Here is a 22,541-nt window from a genome sequence, read left to right as displayed (position 1 = left end):
TTGCAGAGCCCCTGATGTACCGAAACAGTACAAACCCCCCACAAGTGACCCCATATTGGAAACTAGACCTCCCAAAGAACTTATCTAGATGTGTTTTGAGAACTTTGAACCCCCAAGTGTTTCACTAAAGTTTATAGCGCAAAGCCGTGAAAATAAAACATCTTTTTTTTCCCACAAAAATGATTTTTAGCCCCCCAAATTTTTATTTTCCTAAGGATAACAAGAGAACTTGGACCCCAGAAGTTGTTGTTCAATTTGTCCCGAGTACGCTGATAACACATATGTTGGGGTAAACCCCTTTTTGGGCGCACGGGAGAGCTCGGAAGGAGCACTGTTTTACTTTTTCAACGCAGAATTGGCTGGAATTGAGATTGGACGCCATGTCGCGCTTGTAGAGCCCCTGATGTGCCTGGACAGTGGAAACTCCCCAATTCTACCTGAAACCCTAACCCAAACACACCCCTAACCCTAATCCCAACGGTAACCCTAACCACACCCCTAGCCCTGACACACCCATAATTCTAATCCCAACCCTAATCCAAACGTAAATGTAATCCAAACCCTAACCCTAACTTTAGCCCCAACCCTAACTTTAGCCCCAACCCTAACTTTACCTCCAACCCTAGCCCTAACCCTAACCCTAACCCTACCCCTAACCCTAACCCTAAACGTGACTGAAATACGTGGCACTGAAATACGTGGCACTGAAATACGTGGCACTGAAATACGTGGCACTGAAATACGTGGCACTGAAATACGTGGCACTGAAATACGTGATACGTGGCACTTAAATACGTGGCACTGAAACACGTGGCACTGAAATACGTGATACGTGGCACTGAAATACGTGGCACTGAAATACGTGGCACTGAAATACGTGGCACTGAAATACGTGGCACTGAAATACGTGGCACTGAAATATGTGATACGTGGCACTGATACGTGGCACTGAAATACGTGGCACTGAAATACGTGGCACTGAAATACGTGGCACTGAAATACGTGGCACTGAAATACGTGATACGTGGCACTGAAATACGTGGCACTGAAATACGTGGCACTGAAATACGTGATACGTGGCACTTAAATACGTGGCACTGAAACACGTGGCACTGAAATACGTGATACGTGGCACTGAAATACGTGGCACTGAAATACGTGGCACTGAAATACGTGGCACTGAAATACGTGGCACTGAAATACGTGATACGTGGCACTGAAATACGTGGCACTGAAATACGTGGCACTGAAATACGTGGCACTGAAATACGTGGCACTGAAATACGTGGCACTGAAATACGTGGTACTAAAATATGTGGCACTGAAATACGTGATACGTGGCACTGAAATACGTGATACGTGGCACTGAAATATGTGATACGTGGCACTGAAATACGTGGCACTGAAACACGTGGCACTGAAATACGTGGCACTGAAATACGTGGCACTGAAATACGTGGCACTATGACTGTCAGAAAATGTTCATTAAACGGTTAGGGGTGAGGTTAGGGGTAGAGTTAGGGTTAGGGTTTGGATCCCTTTATCACCTTGATGGTGGTGGGTGGCTTTTCAGTGTGTTTAAATGCATGCGTTTTTAACGCAAACAAACGCATGTGCTTAAAAACGCAAGAAAATACTGCAGGTTGTATTTCTGAAAATGAACGCATGCAGAAAAAAAACGCATGCGTTTGAAAACGCGACCAAACGCGTACAAAAAAACCGCATGCGTTTTCAATGTTAAATATAGGGAAAAAACGCATGCGTTTTTTTGTGCAAAAAACGCTGCAGACAAAAACGCAAGTGTGAAACCAGCGACGCTTTTTATAGCAAAAAAGTTTTTGCGTCTCCACATTTTGAGACCTATAATTTTTCCACATTTTGCTCCACAGAGTCATGTGAGGTCTTGTTTTTTGCGGGACGAGTTGACGTTTTTATTGGTAACATTTTCGGACACGTGACCGTTTTTGATCGCTTTTTATTCCGATTTTTGTGAGGCAGAATGACCAAAAACCAGCTATTCATGAATTTCTTTTGGGGGAGGCGTTTATACCGTTCCGCGTTTGGTAAAATTGATAAAGCAGTTTTATTCTTCGGGTCAGTACGATTACAGCGATATCTCATTTATATCATTTTTTTATGTTTTGGCGCTTTTATACGATAAAAACTAAAATATAGAAAAAATAATTATTTTCGTATCGCTTTATTCTCAGGACTATAACTTTTTTATTTTTTTGCTGATAATGTTGTATGGCGGCTTGTTTTTTGCGGGACAAGATGACGTTTTCAGCGGTACCATGGATATTTATATCAGTCTTTTTGATCGCGTGTTATTCCACTTTTTGTTTGGCGGTATGGTAATAAAGCGTTGTTTTTTGCCTCGTTTTTTTTTTTTTTTTCTTACGGTGTTTACTGAAGGGGTTAACTAGTGGGGCAGTTTTATAGGTTGGGTCGTTACGGACGCGGCGATACTAAATATGTGTACTTTTATTGTTTTGTTTTTTTTATTTAGATAAAGAAATGTATTTATGGGAATAATATATTTTTTTTTTTTATTATTTATTTAGGATTTTTTTTTTTTTTTTTTTTACACATGTGGAAAATTTTTTTTTTAACTTTTTTACTTTGTCCCAGGGGGGGACATCACAGATCATCGATCTGGCAGTGTGCACAGCACTCTGCCAGATCGACGATCTGCTGTGCAGGGCTGCAGGCTTACCAAGCGTCTGCTCTGAGCAGACACTCGGTAAGCCACCTCCTTCCCTGCAGGACCCGGATGCCGCGGCCATCTTGGATCCGGGACCTGCAGCCAGGAAGGAGGTAGGAGACCCTCGCAGCAACGCGATCACATCGCGTTGCTCCGGGGGTCTCAGGGAAGCCCGCAGGGAGCCCCCTCCCTGCGCGATGCTTCCCTATACCGCCGGTACACTGCGATCATGTTTGATCGCGGTGTGCCGGGGGTTAATGTGCCGGGGGCGGTCCGTGACCGCTCCTGGCACATAGTGCCGGATGTCAGCTGCGATATGCAGCTGACACCCGGCCGCGATCGGCCGCGCTCCCCCCGTGAGCGCCGCTGATCGGTGATGACGTACTATCCCGTCGGCGGTCATACGGGCCCACCCCACCTCGACGGGATAGTACGTCAAATGTCGGGAAGGGGTTAAACTACAAACATATAATCAACTACAATGGTTTAATTAATTAACTTATATCAAATCAATTTCCAGATAAATAATTTATTATTTTTTCTTCTTTCATAGATTCAGAAATTTCATCCAGAATCCCGATACACCAATCCGCACAAGGTAAGTTGCCGGTGTACCTGAATTATAATTCGTTCATGGCAAAATTACAAAAGGAGGACTAAATATAAAAAAAGAAGAATTAATTAATACCGACATTAAAAAATTTTTTACACTAGATTCAGCCATAACAAATATATACAATAAGAGAAATTATTTTATATCTAAAAAATTTTTTTAAAAAATTTTTTAAAAATTTTTTGATTATATAACATAACATGATATCTAGAACCTTACAGTAAATAGGATTAAAACAGATAAAATTGATAAAATTATTTTTAATATTTAATAAAATAGTAATAAATATAACTGATGGTTGTTACAAAATTAGATGCTAATTATTATAAGAACGGTACAAAACTTAGATTTTCATTTAGACCTTTGGGTGATACAGTATCAAGTGTCCATATCCATTTGGTTTCTTTTTTGGCCAGGGATGTACTAATTTTGCCACCTCTCTCGCTTGCCCTAATCATGTCTATCCCTGTTATCTTTAACTGGGATGCATCACACTCATGATGTAATTTAAAATGTTTTGGGATCGTTTTTATAGCACAAGTGAAAATACCTTGATACAAGTGGGGTAGTTATTATTACATTTTATAATCCTGTGCAGCGTTATCTTTTTGAATGGATATTTTATAATTAATTTTATATGTATTTTCACATTTTGTAATTTTTGCCATACCCATAAATAAAGGCTTATTGTAATAATCCTATGCTTTGGTAATTTTCCTTGGAAATTGATCCTTACTGCGTTGTTTGGTTGTAGCTCACCCATCCCTTGTAGATTGTGAGCCTTCGCGGGCAGGGTCCTCTCTCCTACTGTACCAGTTATGACTTGTATTGTTCAAGATTATTGTACTTGTTTTTATTATGTATACCCCTCCTCACTTGTAAAGCGCCATGGAATAAATGGCGCTATAACAATAAATAATAATAATAAATATATATATATATATATATATATATATATATATATATATATATATACACACTGTATATATGTTTTACCGAACATTTGAGCACATAAATCCATTAGATGTCGGTTTTGCAAGCCTGCGAGAAAATATCGCAGTACGGATGCCATACGGATTACATACGGAGGATGCCATGCGCAAAATACGCTGACACACCCTGCCTACAGATCGCTATTTTGGGAACATTTCTCCGTATTACGGCCGTAGAAAACGGACCGTATTGTCTTACGCTGAGTGTGACGCCGGCCTAAATCTAACCTGTCAGCTCCTAATTCTAACCACCAGTCTCCATAACTAGAAAATTGTGAGAAGATCCAGACAACATCTATTGTCTATGATCAGCTTTATACTGTCATCTCCACCAAGTATAAAACATGCACTGAATGGCCACATTACTGGAGACACCCATCTAGTAGTGCGTTGGACCACCAACCTAAACAATTTATCACATCATCGATATCACTAGCTGTTGAAACCCATTGTACTGCGTCCAACAGATGTTCTATAAGATTAAGATCAGAGGACTGTGAAGGCCAGGGAAGCATGAAAACCTCATTTTTATGTTCCTGGCACCAATGAGTATATGACCACTGTGACATGGGGCTTAATCACATTATTTCCTGCGCTCCACAAGCAATGTTTAATTTCCGTACAGGAAAGTTCCGATCATAAAATGACTGGTGTCTGTAATGAATTGTCCGTTCAATGTATAATACTGTTGGATAAAACCAGACTGAACACAAGACCTTCACAGCCGTCTAAACATCATAGGGGAGATTAAATGACACCTTCTCTCCATCTTCCTGATGATCCTGAGGAACATTGGGATTTTCTTGTATACAGTCCAGTAGAAGACGAGGACAGGGACTTCTCTCTGGTGTTGTCCTCTCACTGGATAGAACTGGAGGAAACACATACAGGGACTGAATTCATTCTTTATATACAGATAATTACAGGCCATGTGTACTTAGTCCTGTCTATTACCTGGTGATGTGAGGGGCTGGGGAACCTCCATCATAACGTCCTTGTACAGATCTTTGTGTCCTTCTAAATACTCCCACTCATCCATGGAAAAATAGACGGCAATATCCTGACATCTTATAGGAACCTGACACATACAATGATACCGTCATCCCCATCGATCCCTTCATAGGGCTACAGGATTTTGTCCCAACATTTTCAGTAGTGTCACCTCTCCAGTCAGCAGCTCAATCATCTTGTAGGCGAGTTCTAAGATCTTCTGGTCATTGATGTCCTCATGTATCAGGGGGTGAGGTGAAGGCCCCGTGATTGGGCTCAGGGGTCTTCCCCATGCCTCAGACACAGGGGCCTGACAGCGCTCACTAGAGGTCTTCTTCACTACTGTGTAATCCTGGTTATGGAGAGACACATTAATAAATCTCACTACAGACATTTCCAGAGTCCTCACCTCTCCAGTTCTGTCCATCTGTTATTCCCATAGATAAGAATGGTGAAATGTGACGTCATCAGAATCTCTCACCTCTCCAGTAAGCCGGAAGAGGATCTCTAGGGTAAGGTGTAATATCCTCTCCGCCATCTTGTTTCTGAATCTATCCATCCTTGACTGATCAATCAGGAAAATTCTCTTATATAAAAAATGTGCACAGAGAGGATCCGATATTGTAGGGACCTGAATGGGAAGAAGATACTGATGTAACATCATAAACGGGCAGAACAGATCTTACTCCATAGATACATAAACATAACCAAGCTTACTACATAGATAAAAGATAAAGAAACAGAACAGAGCTTACTTCATTGATACAAGAACGAAATGGAGCTTACTGGATGATGTCAGAATAAAAAGTCTGTGGATAGATCACCATAGTGATGGTGCATGCTGTAATTGAGTTGCCCGTCAGGGCCGTGGGGTACACGGTACCGGGTCCGGTCTTAAAGGGGATGACACGGTGGCTGCGACCCAGTCCATGGCGCTGGGTGCCCAATAAAAGGGGAATAAAAGGTGAATTGTGAATAAAGTCTATTGTTCGTGACGCCACCTGTGGTTCTCGGTCAATAGGGGCCGACGCTGCTTAAAGGGGGTCCTCTGGGGTGATGTTGTTGCAGCAAGATGGTAACGCTTCCCACAGGTGAAGCGGGGTCCCCAGGGCTCCCAAAGTGTGTGGCAAGGATGGTGTATGCCGATGAATAAGTGGGGGACACAGAGTTGTAAAGTCTTTACCTGGTTTACTGGTGGTAGTAGGCCACAGTCCAGGGTACCGGCCACAGGTACAAAAGGAGTCCAGGCAGCCTGAAAACAAGTGGAAATCGCCTTGGCAGGTCAAGTTAGGAGCCTTCCACTTTGTGCTCACTATTACACTGTGTTCCAAATTATTATGCAAATTGGATTTAAGTGTATTAAAGATTTAATTGTTTTGTTGTTCAAATAAACTCGTGGATGGTATTGTGTCTCAGGGCTCAATGAATCACTGAAATCAATCTTAAACACATGTGATAATTAGTTTTCCAGGTGATTCTAATTAAAGGAAAACTACTCAAAAATGATGTTCCACATTATTATGTAGGTCACAGGTTTCAAGCAATATGGGAAATAAAAAGGATCTCTCTGCTGCTGAAAAGCGTTAAATAGTGCAATGCCTTGGACAAGGTATGAAAAAATTAGATATTTCACGAAAACTTAAGAGTGATCATCATACTCTGATGAGATGTGTGACTGAAACAGAGCACAGACAGAGTTCATGCAAATAAAGGCATAATGAGGAAGTTTTCTGGCAGACAAATTCATTGGATTAAGAGAGCAGCTGCCAAAATACCATTACAAAGCAGCAAACAGTTATTTGAAGCTGCTAGTGTGTCTGGAGTCCCTCGAACCTCAAGGTGTAGGATCCTTCAAAGGCTTGCTGTGGTGCATAAACCTACTATTCGGCCACCCTTAAACAGTGTTCACAAGCAGAAATGGTTGCAGTGGGCCCAGACATACATGAAGACTAATTTTCAAACAGTCTTGTTTACTGATGAGTGTCGAGCAACTCTGGATGGTCCAGATGGATGGAGTAGTGGATGGTTGGTGGATGGCCACCATGTCCCAACAAGGCTGCGACGTCAGCAAGGAGGTGGAGGAGTCATGTTTTGGGCTGGAATCATGGGGAACCAGCTGGTAGGGCCCCTTAAGGTTCCTGAAGGTGTGAAAATGACCTCAGCAAAGTAAATAGAGTTTCTGACTGACAACTTTCTTCCATGGTCTAAAAAGCAGAAACGTGCCTTCAGGAACAAAATCATCTTCATGCATGCCAATGAATATCTCTGAGTAATTGGCTGCTATGGGCATAAAAGGAGATAAACTCATGGTGTGGCCACCATCTTCCCCTGACCTCAACCCTATAGAGAACCTTTGGAGGATCATCAAACAAGAGATCTATGAGGGTGGGAGGCAGTTCACATCAAAACAGCAGCTCTGGGAGGCTATTCTGACTTCATGCAAAGAAATACAAGTAGAAACTCTCCATAAACTCACAAGTTAAATGGATGCAAGAATTGTGAAAGTGATATCAATGAAGGACTCCTATGTTAACATGTAACTTGGCCTGTTAGGATGTTTTGGAGTTAAATAGCTTTTTTGTTCAGTGAATGTGACCTCCTAATGATGCAAATTCCACACATGAGCATTTTCAGTTCTTTAAAACATATCAAATGTTTAGAAATAATAATAATAATCATTTTTATTTATATAGCGCCAACATATTCCGCAGCGCTTTACAAATTATAAATACTATTATAGAAATACTACTGTGCCTAATAATTTGGAAATGTGCATTTTGAGTTTTTATTCATTTTGGAGATTATACTGTTATCATTGGGAGGTTTCTTCAATAAAATTCGATGTATACTCTAACGGGTGATGACTTTTGTTAGACTGACTGTCACTTGCACTGACTATTTAGGAAAATCCGAGAAAAATGTCATTTGCATAATAATTTGGAACATAGTGTAGTTCCTTGCTGCCTGAAGTGTCCTAACAAGGTCCTCGCTCTTTCCTGTCCTAGGACAGAACCTATATGGAAGGCAGTTTGAGCGGTTCCTTCTGGGGTCTCTGCACGGTGACTCCAGGCTCCAGAATGCTGCTGCACCACAGGTGTTGTACAGGCAGTTCACGTATAGTCCTATGCCCTCTGGGTCTGTCGTGGACCTTACAGTTATCCACAACCTCGGGCTCCCGTTGCCCGGTTTCTGCGCTCTGGCTCACATGAGGCCCACTCACAGCCTCCCTTAGCCCTCAATCTTTCCTCTGCTTCTCACTTGTTGCTGTCTACTCCAGACTGAACTAACTCGTTTTCAGTCCAGGATGGATATAAGGAAGTTCCCCTAAAACCGGGTTTTGAGCTCCCCTCCTGGTCTGGAGTCAGAATGTGTTGTGTGTGGGATTTTACCTGCCAAAGGGATCCCTCTTGTTTCCAGCCATAGCACTACCCTACACGAGAGGAAGGCAGCACTACTGTGGTACCTGAACTCCTGGGGTACCACATAATAATGTCCTGGCACTTTGTCACATCTTCCAAGGATTCAACCTCAGGCAGGGCTTCATAGATTGACACAAATGGCAGCAACACATGGCAAACCATCAGCAACCCAGAACTAAGGGGATGATGGGAGCTGGTGAGTGCATGTAAAGGCCATCTAAATGCCGCTGGCAGCAATTGACAAGGGCATTTAAATACTTAAAACAGCAGCAATCAAAGTGATCTCTGATCACTGCTGTTAAAGGCACACGCCAGCTGTGTATCACAGCCGACATCTGCCTGGTGAGGAGAAGGCTCAGCTCAGGAGCCGCTACATACAATCACATCCTTAAGGTAACCTCACCGAGTGGTTCATTTCACTTGAAACAAAGAAAAAAGAATGAACCACCTCACCCACAACGGCATACGACTTGCTGAAGCACGGAATTCGTGCGGTCACATGTGTAGTACTAATGGGAAAAAGGAAAATGTGTTTCAGCTTCTTTGAATCCAAAAATGTATTAGAAAACACTTCTGAAAAAACCATGGCAAAGGCAAAGTTCACATGGCAAGATAGTACAACTCAGTTTGATAAAGGACACCTCGAGTGTTTGAAAACGCATAACTATCTGGCCATGTTAACTTTGCCATTGACATGGTTTTTTAACAAGCATTTTCTAATGCATTTTTGGTTTCAAAGGAGCTGGAATACATCTCCTTTTTCTCATCAGTTCATTTCACTTGTCTGTTCCTAAACTTGTAAAGACCAGGGCCGGCCCGAACGTATAGGCGAACTAGGCGGCCGCCTAGGGTGCCAACCCTAATGGAGCGCCAGAGAAAAAATAGAAAAAATTATAAAAAAATCTTTTCAAAAGGCAAAAAGTTTTACGGATGGAAAGAAAAGTGTACATACATTTTTTTACCATAAATTTAAAAGAAAAACCGTTGAGCTTCAATTTACGCACGGAAAGGAGGCGCTAAACTACGGACATGAGTCGTTTACATCGTCTGCTGACAGGTGTTTGATCCCGCGCGTTTATTTTGCTCCCAACTTTTCAAATGTTGGCAAAGCAAAGCAAACAACCAAAAATGCACACTTAGCACACACTACACTAAGGGGGCGCCCGAGAGAAAAAAATACGTATACTTAACCCTCCATCAGGAACAATGGATCTGACAGGCGCAGCTCTTCTACTTTCATTTCTCCCTTCTCACTAGATTTTCAGGAAAGCCCCTCCCTCTAGATAGTCTCCTGGCTCTTATATCCCAAGTTTTCATCTACTGCCAAGAATAGTAGGGGCGCAACAAAATAGTTTCGCCTAGGGCACCGTAATCTCTCGGGCCGGCCCTGGTAAAGACAAATGGAAATCTGTAACACAGATATGAGAGAGCTCTTATAGATTTAGTACACACCACAATACTCTATTACATACACGCATACAGGTCCTTCTCAAAAAATTAGCATATAGTGTTAAATTTCTTTATTTACCATAATGTAATGATTACAATTAAACTTTCATATATTATAGATTCATTATCCACCAACTGAAATTTGTCAGGTCTTTTATTGTTTTAATACTGATGATTTTGGCCTACAACTCCTGATAACCCAAAAAACCTGTCTCAATAAATTAGCATATTTCACCCGTCCAATCAAATAAAAGTGTTTTTTAATAACAAACAAAAAAACCATCAAATAATAATGTTCAGTTATGCACTCAATACTTTGTCGGGAATCCTTTGGCAGAAATGACTGCTTCAATGCGGCGTGGCATGGAGGCAATCAGCCTGTGACACTGCTGAGATGTTATGGAGGCCCAGGATGCTTCAATAGCGGCCTTAAGCTCATCCAGAGTGTTGGGTCTTGCGTCTCTCAACTTTCTCTTCACAATATCCCACAGATTCTCTATGGGGTTCAGGTCAGGAGAGTTGGCTGGCCAATTGAGCACAGTAATACCATGGTCAGTAAACCATTTACCAGTGGTTTTGGCACTGTGAGCAGGTGCCAGGTTGTGCTGAAAAATGAAATCTTCATCTCCATAAAGCATTTCAGCCGATGGAAGCATGAAGTGCTCCAAAATCTCCTGATAGCTAGCTGCATTGACCCTGCCCTTGATGAAACACAGTGGACCAACACCAGCAGCTGACATGGCACCCCACACCATCACTGACTGTGGGTACTTGACACTGGACTTCAGGCATTTTGGCATTTCCTTCTCCCCAGTCTTCCTCCAGACTCTGGCACCTTGATTTCCGAATGACATGCAAAATTTGCTTTCATCAGAAAAAAGTACTTGGGACCACTCAGCAACAGTCCAGTGCTGCTTCTCTGTAGCCCAGGTCAGGCGCTTCTGCCGCTGTTTATGGTTCAAAAGTGGCTTTACCTGGGGAATGCGGCACCTGTAGCCCATTTCCTGCACACGCCTTTCCACACCAGACTCAGTCCACTGCTTCCTCAGGTTCCCCAAGGTCTGGAATCGGTCCTTCTCCACAATCTTCCTCAGGGTCCGGTCACCTCTTCTCGTTGTACAGCGTTTTCTGCCACATTGTTTCCTTCCAACAGACTTACCATTGAGGTGCCTTGATACAGCACTCTGGGAACAGCCTATTTGTTGAGAAATTTCTTTCTGGGTCTTACCCTCTTGCTTGAGGGTGTCAATGATGGCCTTCTTGGCATCTGTCAGGTCGCTAGTCTTACCCATGATGGGGGTTTTGAGTAATGAACCAGGCAGGGAGTTTTTAAAAGCCTCAGGTATCTTTTGCATGTGTTTAGAGTTAATTAGTTGATTCAGAAGATTAGGGTAATAGGTCATTTAGAGAACCTTTTCTTGATATGCTAATTTATTGAGACAGGTTTTTTGGGTTATCAGGAGTTGTAGGCCAAAATCATCAGTATTAAAACAATAAAAGACCTGACAAATTTCAGTTGGTGGATAATGAATCTATAATATATGAAAGTTTAATTGTAATCATTACATTATGGTAAATAATGAAATTTAACACTATATGCTAATTTTTTGAGAAGGACCTGTATTACAAAAATACATACAATTCCAGATACGCAGACATGCACACATACAGTATGCAGCCATGCACACACAATACACAGACATGCGAACGCATGCAATACACAGACATGTACACATACGGTATACAGATGTAAGCAGGTTCGGAAATGCAGTAACGCAGGGATTGCAGAACAATGCTGTACAATAATATTATTTAATTTTTAACAAAACTGATCTCCTCGCAGGGAGTTAATAAACAAGAGTCAAGGGAGTTAAAGAGTAAACGCGACTAATATTTAAATGGCACTTATCGTAGTCTTCTCTGATCCTCATCCACATACAGTCTGATGGGAGTTGGAGTATCGGCAACGGCTGGCGTGGTGTCCTCAGATGGATCCCAATCAAAATCACGGTCCAGCTTCTGGCGGTCATCGGTTTTGCCCGCTGAGCCCCTAGTCCATAAATCTGTGCAGCCGAAGTGGGGATCGCTGCAAGAGTCTATGTCCAACACGTGTGGTGCTGCGCATCTATCAGAAATGGCGACCTCAGGGTCCTGCACCTGGCCCCCGCTGCTCCGCACGATCACTGCACTCTGCTTAGCCAGACGCACGGTGCTTTGCACACGCACTGTCTCACAGGAGCGTTCGCGCAAGTTCTGCCGGAGTGCGCTGCACACCTCCTTCTGCTCTCAGCGCTGGCAGGAAACTGAATGCTCTTTCCCGCGCTTCCTGCTCACTGCCCGGCTTAGCCACACACCCTCTCCTAGGGTCATGGAACCTGTCCGGTTCCTTATTCTTTCCCCTCGGCAACACTGGATGCAGCCTCAACAGTTCCGAACGTGGCATGACGCAGGCACCCACAGCCCGGTCTTCCTCCTTAGGGCTCCTTCTCACTTGTGTGAGACTCGGATGAGTCTCGCACGGCAATACCCCAGCACTGCTGCCGGCACAGAGGAGCGGAGCGTGCGGCTGCATGTATTCCTATACGGCCGCACGCTCCGATCTGAGTGCTGGGTGCAGAGCCGGGTTTTAACCATGCGAGACTCATCCGTGTTGCTCGCAAGTGGGAAGGAGCCCTTACACAGACATGCACACGCAATACACAAACATGCACACATACAATATGTATACATGTACACATGCAATACGCAGACATGCACACATATGGTACCAAACGTGCACATATACGCTACGCAAACGTGCACACATATGGTACGCAGACATGCACACATACGGTACGCAGACATGCGCATACACTACACAGATATGCACATACAATACGAAGACATGCACATACACAAACATATACACATACGTACATACACATATTTAAACACAAATTCACATAAATACATTTAAACAGACAAATATATACACGGTCATATACACTGACATACATAGATATACAGCACACATCATACATGAATACACACAGACACACTAGAAATATCTTTAATATGGAGAAACTGGCAACAAGCCACACTCACCTCCCCCCCGGCTTGTCTCTCGTCCAGCTTCTCTGGCATGTGGCTCTACAGGGCGCGCTGCTTGATTGCCGTCAATTTATCAGACATGGCCGCGCACAGTGCATTGAGCGGCCGTGTCAGCTAGTAGTGACATGGTCAGGCCGGCACTGGACCTTTAAGTGTACTCTGCGCTGCGATGTCTGTTACAGTGATGGCCATCAAGCAGCGCCAAAGTAGTAACAGAAGTTACAGGCCGCCCAACACAGGTGCTGGGGAAGAAGTTCCTCTGCCTTGCCCAGCCAGCCCCTGATCATTAAGATCCCATGTGAGAAATCCAGCTTCACATGATCACTACATCCAGTCATGGCCCCGTCCTGCCCCTGGTATGACACACAATCCAATTATAGTCACATACAGAGATTTATCACAGAATATCTCCAATCCAGCACCAAAAACACAGAACAAATCTAAAAGGAAAATCTAAAATATCTGAATCTTTATTAAATTTTCCGTAAAAACAAGAAAAAGTTATAAAGTGCTGGGAACATTGACAGAGATTGGGACGGCAGAACCGGTGACGTCAGTATCAGATAATGATAGCAGTAATGTATTCAATCCACCGCACTCCCTCAGTGGAATATCTTATGCAGAAATGTAAGATGTTTTTTTGAAAATGCTAATTTATTCAAGTGAAGAAAAGGATCAAGTACATTGGATCAAACAGAAGGTAATTATTACACAATGTGCAAGCAACTCAGAATGTTGACGTTTCGACCCTCCCGGGTCTTAGTCTAAGGTCGCACTTAGTGAACAATTCCTATAGTAGGAAAAACGTCGTCCCTGTGGTATCCAGGGGCAGGTACAGTTCTTTTAGTAGTAAATACGGCCTGATGAATGATCCGTGTATAGCCTTATTTAATGATAACAGCGGCGCATCAGCGTCTTGCTGGTTTTTGAAGCATAAATTTGATCTAGTGAGTGGTACCTCTCTGGGTTCAACCTTGTCTGGGAATAGTAGCGGCGCATCAGCGTCTTGCTTATGTAGATATAGGTATGTGACCCTGTGGGAATAGAAGCACGGCGTTCCTGCGTCCTGTACTGCGGACGCAGGAACGCCATGCTTCTATTCCCACAGGGTCACATACCTATATCTACATAAGCAAGACGCTGATGCGCCGCTACTATTCCCAGACAAGGTTGAACCCAGAGAGGTACCACTCACTAGATCAAATTTATGCTTCAAAATCCAGCAAGACGCTGATGCGCCGCTGTTATGATTAAATAAGGCTATACACGGATCACTCATCAGGCCGTATTTACTACTAAAAGAACTGTACCTGCCCCTGGATACCACAGGGACGACGTTTTTCCTACTATAGGAATTGTTCACTAAGTGCGACCTTAGACTAAAGGTACCTTCACACTAAACGATATCGCTAGCGATCCGTGACGTTGCAGCGTCCTGGCTAGCGATATCGTTGTGTTTGACACGCAGCAGCGATCAGGATCCTGCTGTGATATCGCTGGTCGTTTAGGAAAGTTCAGAACTTTATTTGGTCGTCAGATCGGCGTGTATCGTCGTGTTTGACACCAAAAGCAACGATACCAGCGATGTTTTACAATGGTAACCAGGGTAAATATCGGGTTACTAAGCGCAGGGCCGCGCTTAGTAACCCGATATTTACCCTGGTTACCATCGTAAAAGTAAAAAAAACAAACACTACATACTTACATTCGCGTCCCCCGCCGTCCGCTTCCTGCACTGAGTGTGTCAGTGCCGGCCGTAAAGTGAAAGCACAGCACAGCGGTGACGTCACCGCTCTGCTGTTAGGGCCGGCACTCAGTCAGTGCAGGAAGCGGACGCCGGGGGACGCGAATGTAAGTATGTAGTGTTTGTTTTTTTACATTTTACACTGATAACCAGGGTAAAAATCGGGTTATTAAGCGCGGCCCTGCGCTTAGCGACCCGATGTTTACCCTGGTTACCCGGGGACCTCGGCATCGTTGGTCGCTGGAGAGCTGTCTGTGTGACAGCTCTCCAGCGACCACACAGCGACGCTGCAGCGATCGGCATCATTGTCTGTATCGCTGCAGCGTCGCTTAATGTGAAGGTACCTTAAGACCCGGGAGGGTCGAAACGTCAACATTCTGAGTCGCTTGCACATTGTGTAATAATTACCTTCTGTTTGATCCAATGTACTTGATCCTTTTCTTCACTTGAATAAATTAGCATTTTCAAAAAAACATCTTACATTTCTGCATAAGATATTCCACTGAGGGAGTGCGGTGGATTGAATACATTACTGCTAGTTGGACCTCAAGGTCTGTCACACCAGCACCCCGATTTACCATAGAGTGCAGGCCAATATATTTATATTTATGTTCAGATAATGATAGAACATTAATATCTCTTGATAGTGACAACATGGAGCAGGCGATGGCCAAAATAGAGACTGTACAGCAGAGGTGCACAACCTGAGGTACCATGCATGAGGTTCGCTCTGTTGTAGTTTATGACAACGATGAAACCTTGGCCAGTAAGCACAAAACCCATAACAAACAACATAGAGAGATCCACATACATTCATGACCTTTTCCTCATTCACAGTTTTTTAAGAGGATTTAGAAGCGGATTTTACTACAAAACACTCTTTTTAAAAGAAGCTTCCAATGCTCCATGAAAACAACTCCCTATAAATTGTACTGGGAAATGCTCAAAATAATGTGAAAAAACAGCACTTTGTGCACAATAGGCGCGTTTTCACATTAAAATCATTTGAATGCTGATTGAAAAGCATTTGACTCATTTTTTCAGTAAATGTTGAGCAGAATCTATTCCTAAATCCTGGTAAAAAAAAAAATCTATGCGAATCTACCACTAGAGTATGTGCACACTAAAGCCCTCTATAGTCGGGCAAACCCGATGACTTTTTGAAGCAGAAGACGCTTCAGGAAACTGCCGACATTTTTTTCTGTTGACGCCTGAGATGGTTTGGAGTTTTTTTGTGATGGCTTTGTTACCAGCATTTTTTTTTTTTTAATTTCTTATACATTTATGTATAAAATAATGGGCGGCTGATAAGTAGAAGAATGGTACAGTCACTTTTTTGTATAACCGCTTGGCGTATTTGGAAACCTATAGGTTTTAAAAGGCTCTTAAAATTCTGAACATATGAACAAGAAAACATTTCTGTATAAGATTATTATTTTTACCGCTTTTTTAGCTGGGTTATAAAGCGTGTTTGAACCTGCCTGAAAAAGACATTGTGTGCACATACCCTTAAGCCACAATCAGTATATGATCAGTTTTTTGCCTCAATACTTTTAAGCCAAAACCATGAGTGGGAGAAAAATACTGAAGTGGTGACGTGTTTCTATTATACTTTTCCTCTGACTGTTCCGCTCCTGGTTTTGGCTTACAGATACTGAGGTAAAAAACTGACCAAATACTTAACGTGTGCACGTGGCCTTAGACCTCTGAAAGGATCCGACATTGTAGAGACCTGAATGGGAGAAGATGATAAATCATACCAACCTGCCTGAAAAAGACATTGGGTGCACATACTCTTGAGCCACATTCACATGTTGAGTATTTGGTCATTTTTTTTACCTCAGCATTTGAAAGCCAAAATCAGGAGTTGGTGATAAATACAGAAGTGGTGACGGGTTTCTATTACACTTTTCCTCTGATTGTTCCTCTCCTGGTTTTGGTTTACAAATACCGAGGTAAAACACTGACCAAATACTGAACATGTGAATGTGGCCTTAGGATATGTGCACACAGAGTATTTCAAGGAGTTTTTTTTTTTACAGAAACTGAAAGAAAACATCAAGTGTTTGAGCAGTTTTGAGTTTTTGAGAAGAATTTGGAGGATGTCCTCTTAGTTTCCTTTCCAAAAAATGACTCTTAGATTGTTGATTGGTAGATCCTTAAAGTAGAATTTCCATCAGGACATTTATGGTATCTACTTTTGATATCCCATAATTGTAACAGAAGATAACACCTCCTTTCATTTTGATTGTGGCCCTTGGGATTGGTTCAGTATGACAATATGGCCCTTGGACCAAAAAAAAAAGGTTATAAAAAAAGGTGACCCAATGTAATCCAATACAGAAAGAGATCCTGATATAGCCACACAGACGGGAACACGTTCTGTCTCCTGGAATGGGACTGCAGCACTGGGGGCGGTTAATGTCTCTAGCGCCCAGTAATGGGGAATCTCCAGCACATACCTCCACCTGCAGAGCCGCACACTAGGCAATGCTACACACTGCGGTACCTCATCATGTGACCCCCGACTCCTCCCCTCCATATGACTGATCGATCACAGGACTGACATCCCTCCAGCTAAGGCTACTTTCACACTAGCGTCGTGCACTGCACATCGCTATGCATCATTTTGTAGAAAAAACGCATCCTGCAAAAGTGATTGCAGGATGCATTTTTTCTCCATAGACTTGCATTAGCGACGTGCGACGGTTGCGTCGGTCTGTCGCCACCAAAAAACGTTGCATGTAACTTTTTTTGGTGCGTCGAGACCGTCTTTTCCGACCGCGCATGCGCGGCCGGAACTCCGCCCCCGCCTCCCCGCACCTCACAATGGGGCAGCAGATGCGTTGAAAAACAGCATCCGCTGCCCCGTTGTGCGGCGCATTCACTGCTAGCGTCGGTATATTGCAAGGACGCAATTCGTCGTACGACGCTAGTGTGAAAGTAGCCTTACGCGCTCTCCTCCCAGGGGTTGATGGGAGATGTAGTTATTTTTTTCAATGCAGAATTACATAGTGTATAAGAAGTTTTCCCTCCACTGAATGTTTCTGAGAGGATTCCAGTCACGTACGGTCTTGCTGGTATAACAGGCTCAAACCGGTAATTGTGACAGTCCATTTGTATCCTAAGGCCGGGGACACACACAACGTGTAAAAAAACGGTCCGTTTTTCACGGACGAGAATCGCACAAATGTTTCCAAAACAGTGATCCGTGTGCAGTGCGAGGATGCGATTTCCTCGCATCAAATGATCCTTTTGACATCCGTGTGACATCCGTATGCCGAGATTTTCTCGCAGGCTTGCAAAACCGACATCTAATGGATTTATGTGCTCAAATGTTCGTTAAAACATATATACAGTATATATATATATATATATATATATATATATATATATAGTATATGTCATTGAGACACATATATATATATTCTGTATTTATATTTAATTCAGCGCGATATATGTGATAAGCCGGTAATTCAATTGCCGGCTTTTCATTTCTCCTGCCTAAACCCGACAGGATATGAGACATGATTACATACAGTAAACCATCTCATATCCCCCTTTTTTTTGCATATTCCACACTACTAATGTTAGTAGTGTGTATGTGCAAAATTTCGGCGCTGTAGCTATTAAATTTAAGGGTTAAATCGCGGAAAAAATTGGCGTGGGCTCCCGCGCAATTTTCTCCGCCAGAGCTGTAAAGCCAGTGACTGGCGGCAGATATTAATAGCCAGGAGAGGGTCCATGGTTATTGGCCCCCCCGTGGCTAAAAACATCTGCCCCCAGCCACCCCAGAAAAGGCACATCTGGAAGATGAGCCTATTCTGGCACTTGGCCACTCTCTTCCCACTCCCGTGTAGCGGTGGGATATGGGGTAATGAAGGGTTAATGCCACCTTGCTATTGTAAGGTGACATTAAGCCAGATTAATAATGGAGAGGCGTCAATTATGTCACCTATCCATTATTAATCCAATTGTCTGAAAGGGTTAAAAAACACACACACACATGATTAAAAAGTATTTTAATGAAATAAACACACAGGTTGTTTTAGTATTTTATTGCTCTCTCAATCCATCCGGAAGACCCTCGCTTGGCAAAATAATAAACCCACAATATACATACCCTCTCTGATGAACTGTCACGTCCCACGAGGTAATCCATCTGAAGGGGTTAAAATATTTTACAGGCAGGAGCCCTACTAATGCAGCTGTGCTCGTGTCTGTAAGCCCCAGCGAATGAAGGAAATGTAGGTCAATGACCTATAGTTACCTTCAGTCGCGGTGATGCGCCCCCTGGTGGATGTCCTCATGAACTGCAGCCTGGGAACTTTTTCCCACGCTCGAGGTAATATGAGGACATCCAGCAGGGGGCGCATCACCGCGACTGAAGGTAACTATAGGTCATTGACCTACATTTCCTTCATTCGCCGGGGCTTACAGACACGAGCACAGCTGCATTAGCAGCAGATTTACTGTATGTAAACCATGTCTCATATCATGTCGGGTTTAGGCAGGAGAAATGAAAAGCCGGCAATTGAATTACCGGCTTTTCTCTAACACCGCTGCGTATTTCTCGCAATGCACATGCATGGTCCGTGTGTAATCCGATTTTTTCTTGCACCCATAGACTTGCATTGGCGAGTCTCGGCCGAGATACGCTGACAATCGCAGCATGCTGCGATTTCACTCGGATCCTGAATACGGTGGAGAAAATATCGGATGATGGGAGCTGCACCATAGATTAACATTGGGCCGAGTGCTATGCGATTTGTTATCGCATAGCACTCGTCCGTATTACGGTCTAGTGTGACCCCGGCCTAAGTCAGTGGCGTTGCAAGGGTCCTAAAAGATCAGGGGCCCAAGCCCCAAAGTACATGTTTCCCCAAACAACTTCCCAGGCACTAAAAAGAGGATCTTTACATGTTTAACCCCTTCATGACCCAGCCTATTTTGACCTTAATGACCTGGCCATTTTTTGCTATTCTGACCAGTGTCCCTTTATGAGGTAATAACTCAGGAACGCTTCAACGGATCCTAGCGATTCTGAGAGTGTTTTTTCGTGACATATTGGGCTTCATGTTAGTGGTAAATTTAGGTCGATAATTTCTGCGTTTAATTGTGAAAAAACAGAAATTTGGCGAAAATTTTGAAAATTTCGCAATTTTCACATTTTGAATTTTTATTCTGTTAAATCAGAGAGTTATGTGACACAAAATAGTTAATAAATAACATTTCCCACATGTCTACTTTACATCAGCACAATTTTGGAAACAAATTTTTTTTTTGCTAGGAAGTTATAAGGGTTAAAATTTGACCAGTGATTTCTCATTTTTACAACAAAATTTACAAAACCATTTTTTTTAGGGACCACCTCACATTTGAAGTCAGTTTGAGGGTTTTATATGGCTGAAAATACCCAAAAGTGACACCATTCTAAAAACTACACCCCTCAAGGTGCTCAAAACCAGAGGTGTCAAACTGCATTCCTCGAGGGCCGCCAACAGGTCATGTTTTCAGGATTTCCTTGTATTGCACAGGTGATAATTTAATCACCTGCACAGAATGATTCCAGCACCTTGTGGAATGCTAAGGAAATCCTGAAAACATGACCTGTTGGTGGCCCTCAAGGAATGCAGTTTGACACCTCTGCTCCAAACCACATTCAAGAAGTTTGTTAACCCTTCAGGTGTTTCACAGCAGCAGAAGCAACATGGAAGGAAAAAATGAACATTTAACTTTTTAGTCACAAAAATGATCTTTTAGCAACAATTTTTTTATTTTCCGAAGGGCAAAAGGAGAAACTGGACCACGAACGTTGTTGTCCAATTTGTCCTGAGTACACTGATACCTCATATGTGGGGGTAAACCACTGTTTGGGCGCACGGCAGGGCTCGGAAGGGAAGGAGCGCCATTTGACTTTTTGAATGAAAATTTGGCTCCAATCTTTAGCAGACACCATGTCGCGTTTGGAGAGCCCCCGTGTGCCTAAACATTGGAGCTCCCCCACAAGTGACCCCATTTTGGAAACTAGACGCCCCAAGGAACTTATCTAGATGCATAGTGAGCACTTTAAACCCCCAGGTGCTTCACAAATTGATCCGTAAAAATGAAAAAGTACTTTTTTTTCACAAAAAAATTCTTTTATCCTCAATTTTTTCATTTTCACATGGGCAACAGGATAAAATGGATCCTAAAATTTGTTGGTAAATTTCTCCTGAGTACACCGATACCTCATATGTGGGGGTAAACCACTGTTTGGGCACATGGTAAGGGCTCGGAAGGGAAGGCGCGCCATTTGACTTTTTGAATGAAAAATTATCTCCATCGTTAGCGGACACCATGTCGCATTTGGAGAGCCCCTGTGTGCCTAAACATTGGAGCTCTCCCACAAGTGACCCCATTTTGGAAACTAGACCCCCCAAGGAACTTAGCTAGATGCATAGTGAGCACTTTAAACCCCCATTTGCTTCACAGAAGTTTATAACGCAGAGCTGTGAAAATAAAAAATAATTTTTCTTTCCTCAAAAATGATTTTTTAGCCCGGAATTTTTTATTTTCCCAAGGGTAACAGGAGAAATTGGACCCCAAGTGTTGTTGTCCAGTTTGTCCTGAGTACGCTGATACCCCATATGTGGGGGTAAACCACTGTTTGGGCACATGCCGTGGCTCGAAAGTGAAGTAGTGACGTTTTGAAATGCAGACTTTGATGGAATGCTCTGCGGGCATCACGTTGCGTTTGCAGAGCCCCTGATGTGCCTAAACAGTGGAAACCCCCCACAAGTGACCCCATTTTGGAAACTAGACCCCCAAATGAACTTACCGTATCTAGATGTGTGGTGAGCACTTTGAACCCCCAAGTGCTTCACAGAAGTTTATAATGCAGAGCTGTGAAAATAAAAAATAATTTTTCTTTCCTCAAAAATAATATTTTAGCCCGCAATTTTTTATTTTTCCAAGGGTTACAGGAGAAATTTGACCCCAAAAGTTGTTGTCCAGTTTCTCCTGAGTACACTGGTACCCCATATGTGGGGGTAAACCACTGTTTGGGCGCACGTTGGGGCTCGGAAGGGAGGGAGCACCATTTGACTTTTTCAATGCAAGATTGGCTGGAATCAATGGTGGCACCATGTCGCATTTGGAGACCCCCTGATGTGCCTAAACAGTGGAAACCCCTCAATTCTAACTCCAACACTAACCCCAAAACACCCCTAACCCTAATCCCAACCCTAACCGCAACACACCCCTAACCCTAGTCTTAACCCTAATTCCAACCCTAACTCTAATTCCAACGCTAACCCTAAGGCTATGTGCCCACGTTGCGGATTTGTGTGTGGATTTTTCCGCACCGTTTTTGAACAATCTGCAGGTAAAACGCACTGCGCTTTACCTGCGTATTTACCGCGGATTTCCAGTGTTTTTTGTCTGGACTTCACCTGCGGATTCCTATTATGGAGCAGGTGTAAAACGCTGCGGAATCCGCACAGAGAATTGACATGCTGCGGAAAATACAACGCAGCGTTTCCGTGCTGTATTTTCCGCA

At 43.1% G+C, this 22,541-nt stretch overlaps 2 protein-coding genes across 2 annotated transcripts in view; one reads left to right on the top strand and one right to left on the bottom strand.

The window, feature by feature from the left end:
• Window positions 1-17,484, bottom strand: part of LOC143767297 (oocyte zinc finger protein XlCOF7.1-like) — a 32,951-nt gene extending 15,467 nt beyond the window's left edge. The window contains exons 1-5 of the mRNA XM_077255523.1: window positions 17,464-17,484; window positions 5,781-5,930; window positions 5,472-5,651; window positions 5,264-5,387; window positions 5,068-5,180 (exon numbers count right to left, since the gene is read on the bottom strand). Of these exons, the coding sequence (XP_077111638.1) occupies window positions 5,068-5,180; window positions 5,264-5,387; window positions 5,472-5,651; window positions 5,781-5,858 (495 nt within the window). The 5' untranslated portion in view covers window positions 5,859-5,930; window positions 17,464-17,484. The remainder of the gene's footprint in view (window positions 1-5,067; window positions 5,181-5,263; window positions 5,388-5,471; window positions 5,652-5,780; window positions 5,931-17,463) is intronic.
• Window positions 1-22,541, top strand: part of LOC143767327 (uncharacterized) — a 760,398-nt gene that overhangs the window by 54,922 nt on the left and 682,935 nt on the right. The gene's annotated exons all lie outside the window — the stretch shown is intronic.

Source organism: Ranitomeya variabilis, chromosome 4 (assembly GCF_051348905.1).
Source record: "Ranitomeya variabilis isolate aRanVar5 chromosome 4, aRanVar5.hap1, whole genome shotgun sequence".
Taxonomy (NCBI): Eukaryota; Metazoa; Chordata; class Amphibia; order Anura; family Dendrobatidae; genus Ranitomeya; species Ranitomeya variabilis.
The sequence above is the reverse complement of the archived record's forward strand: the minus strand, read 5'-3'. Positions and strand labels throughout refer to the sequence as shown.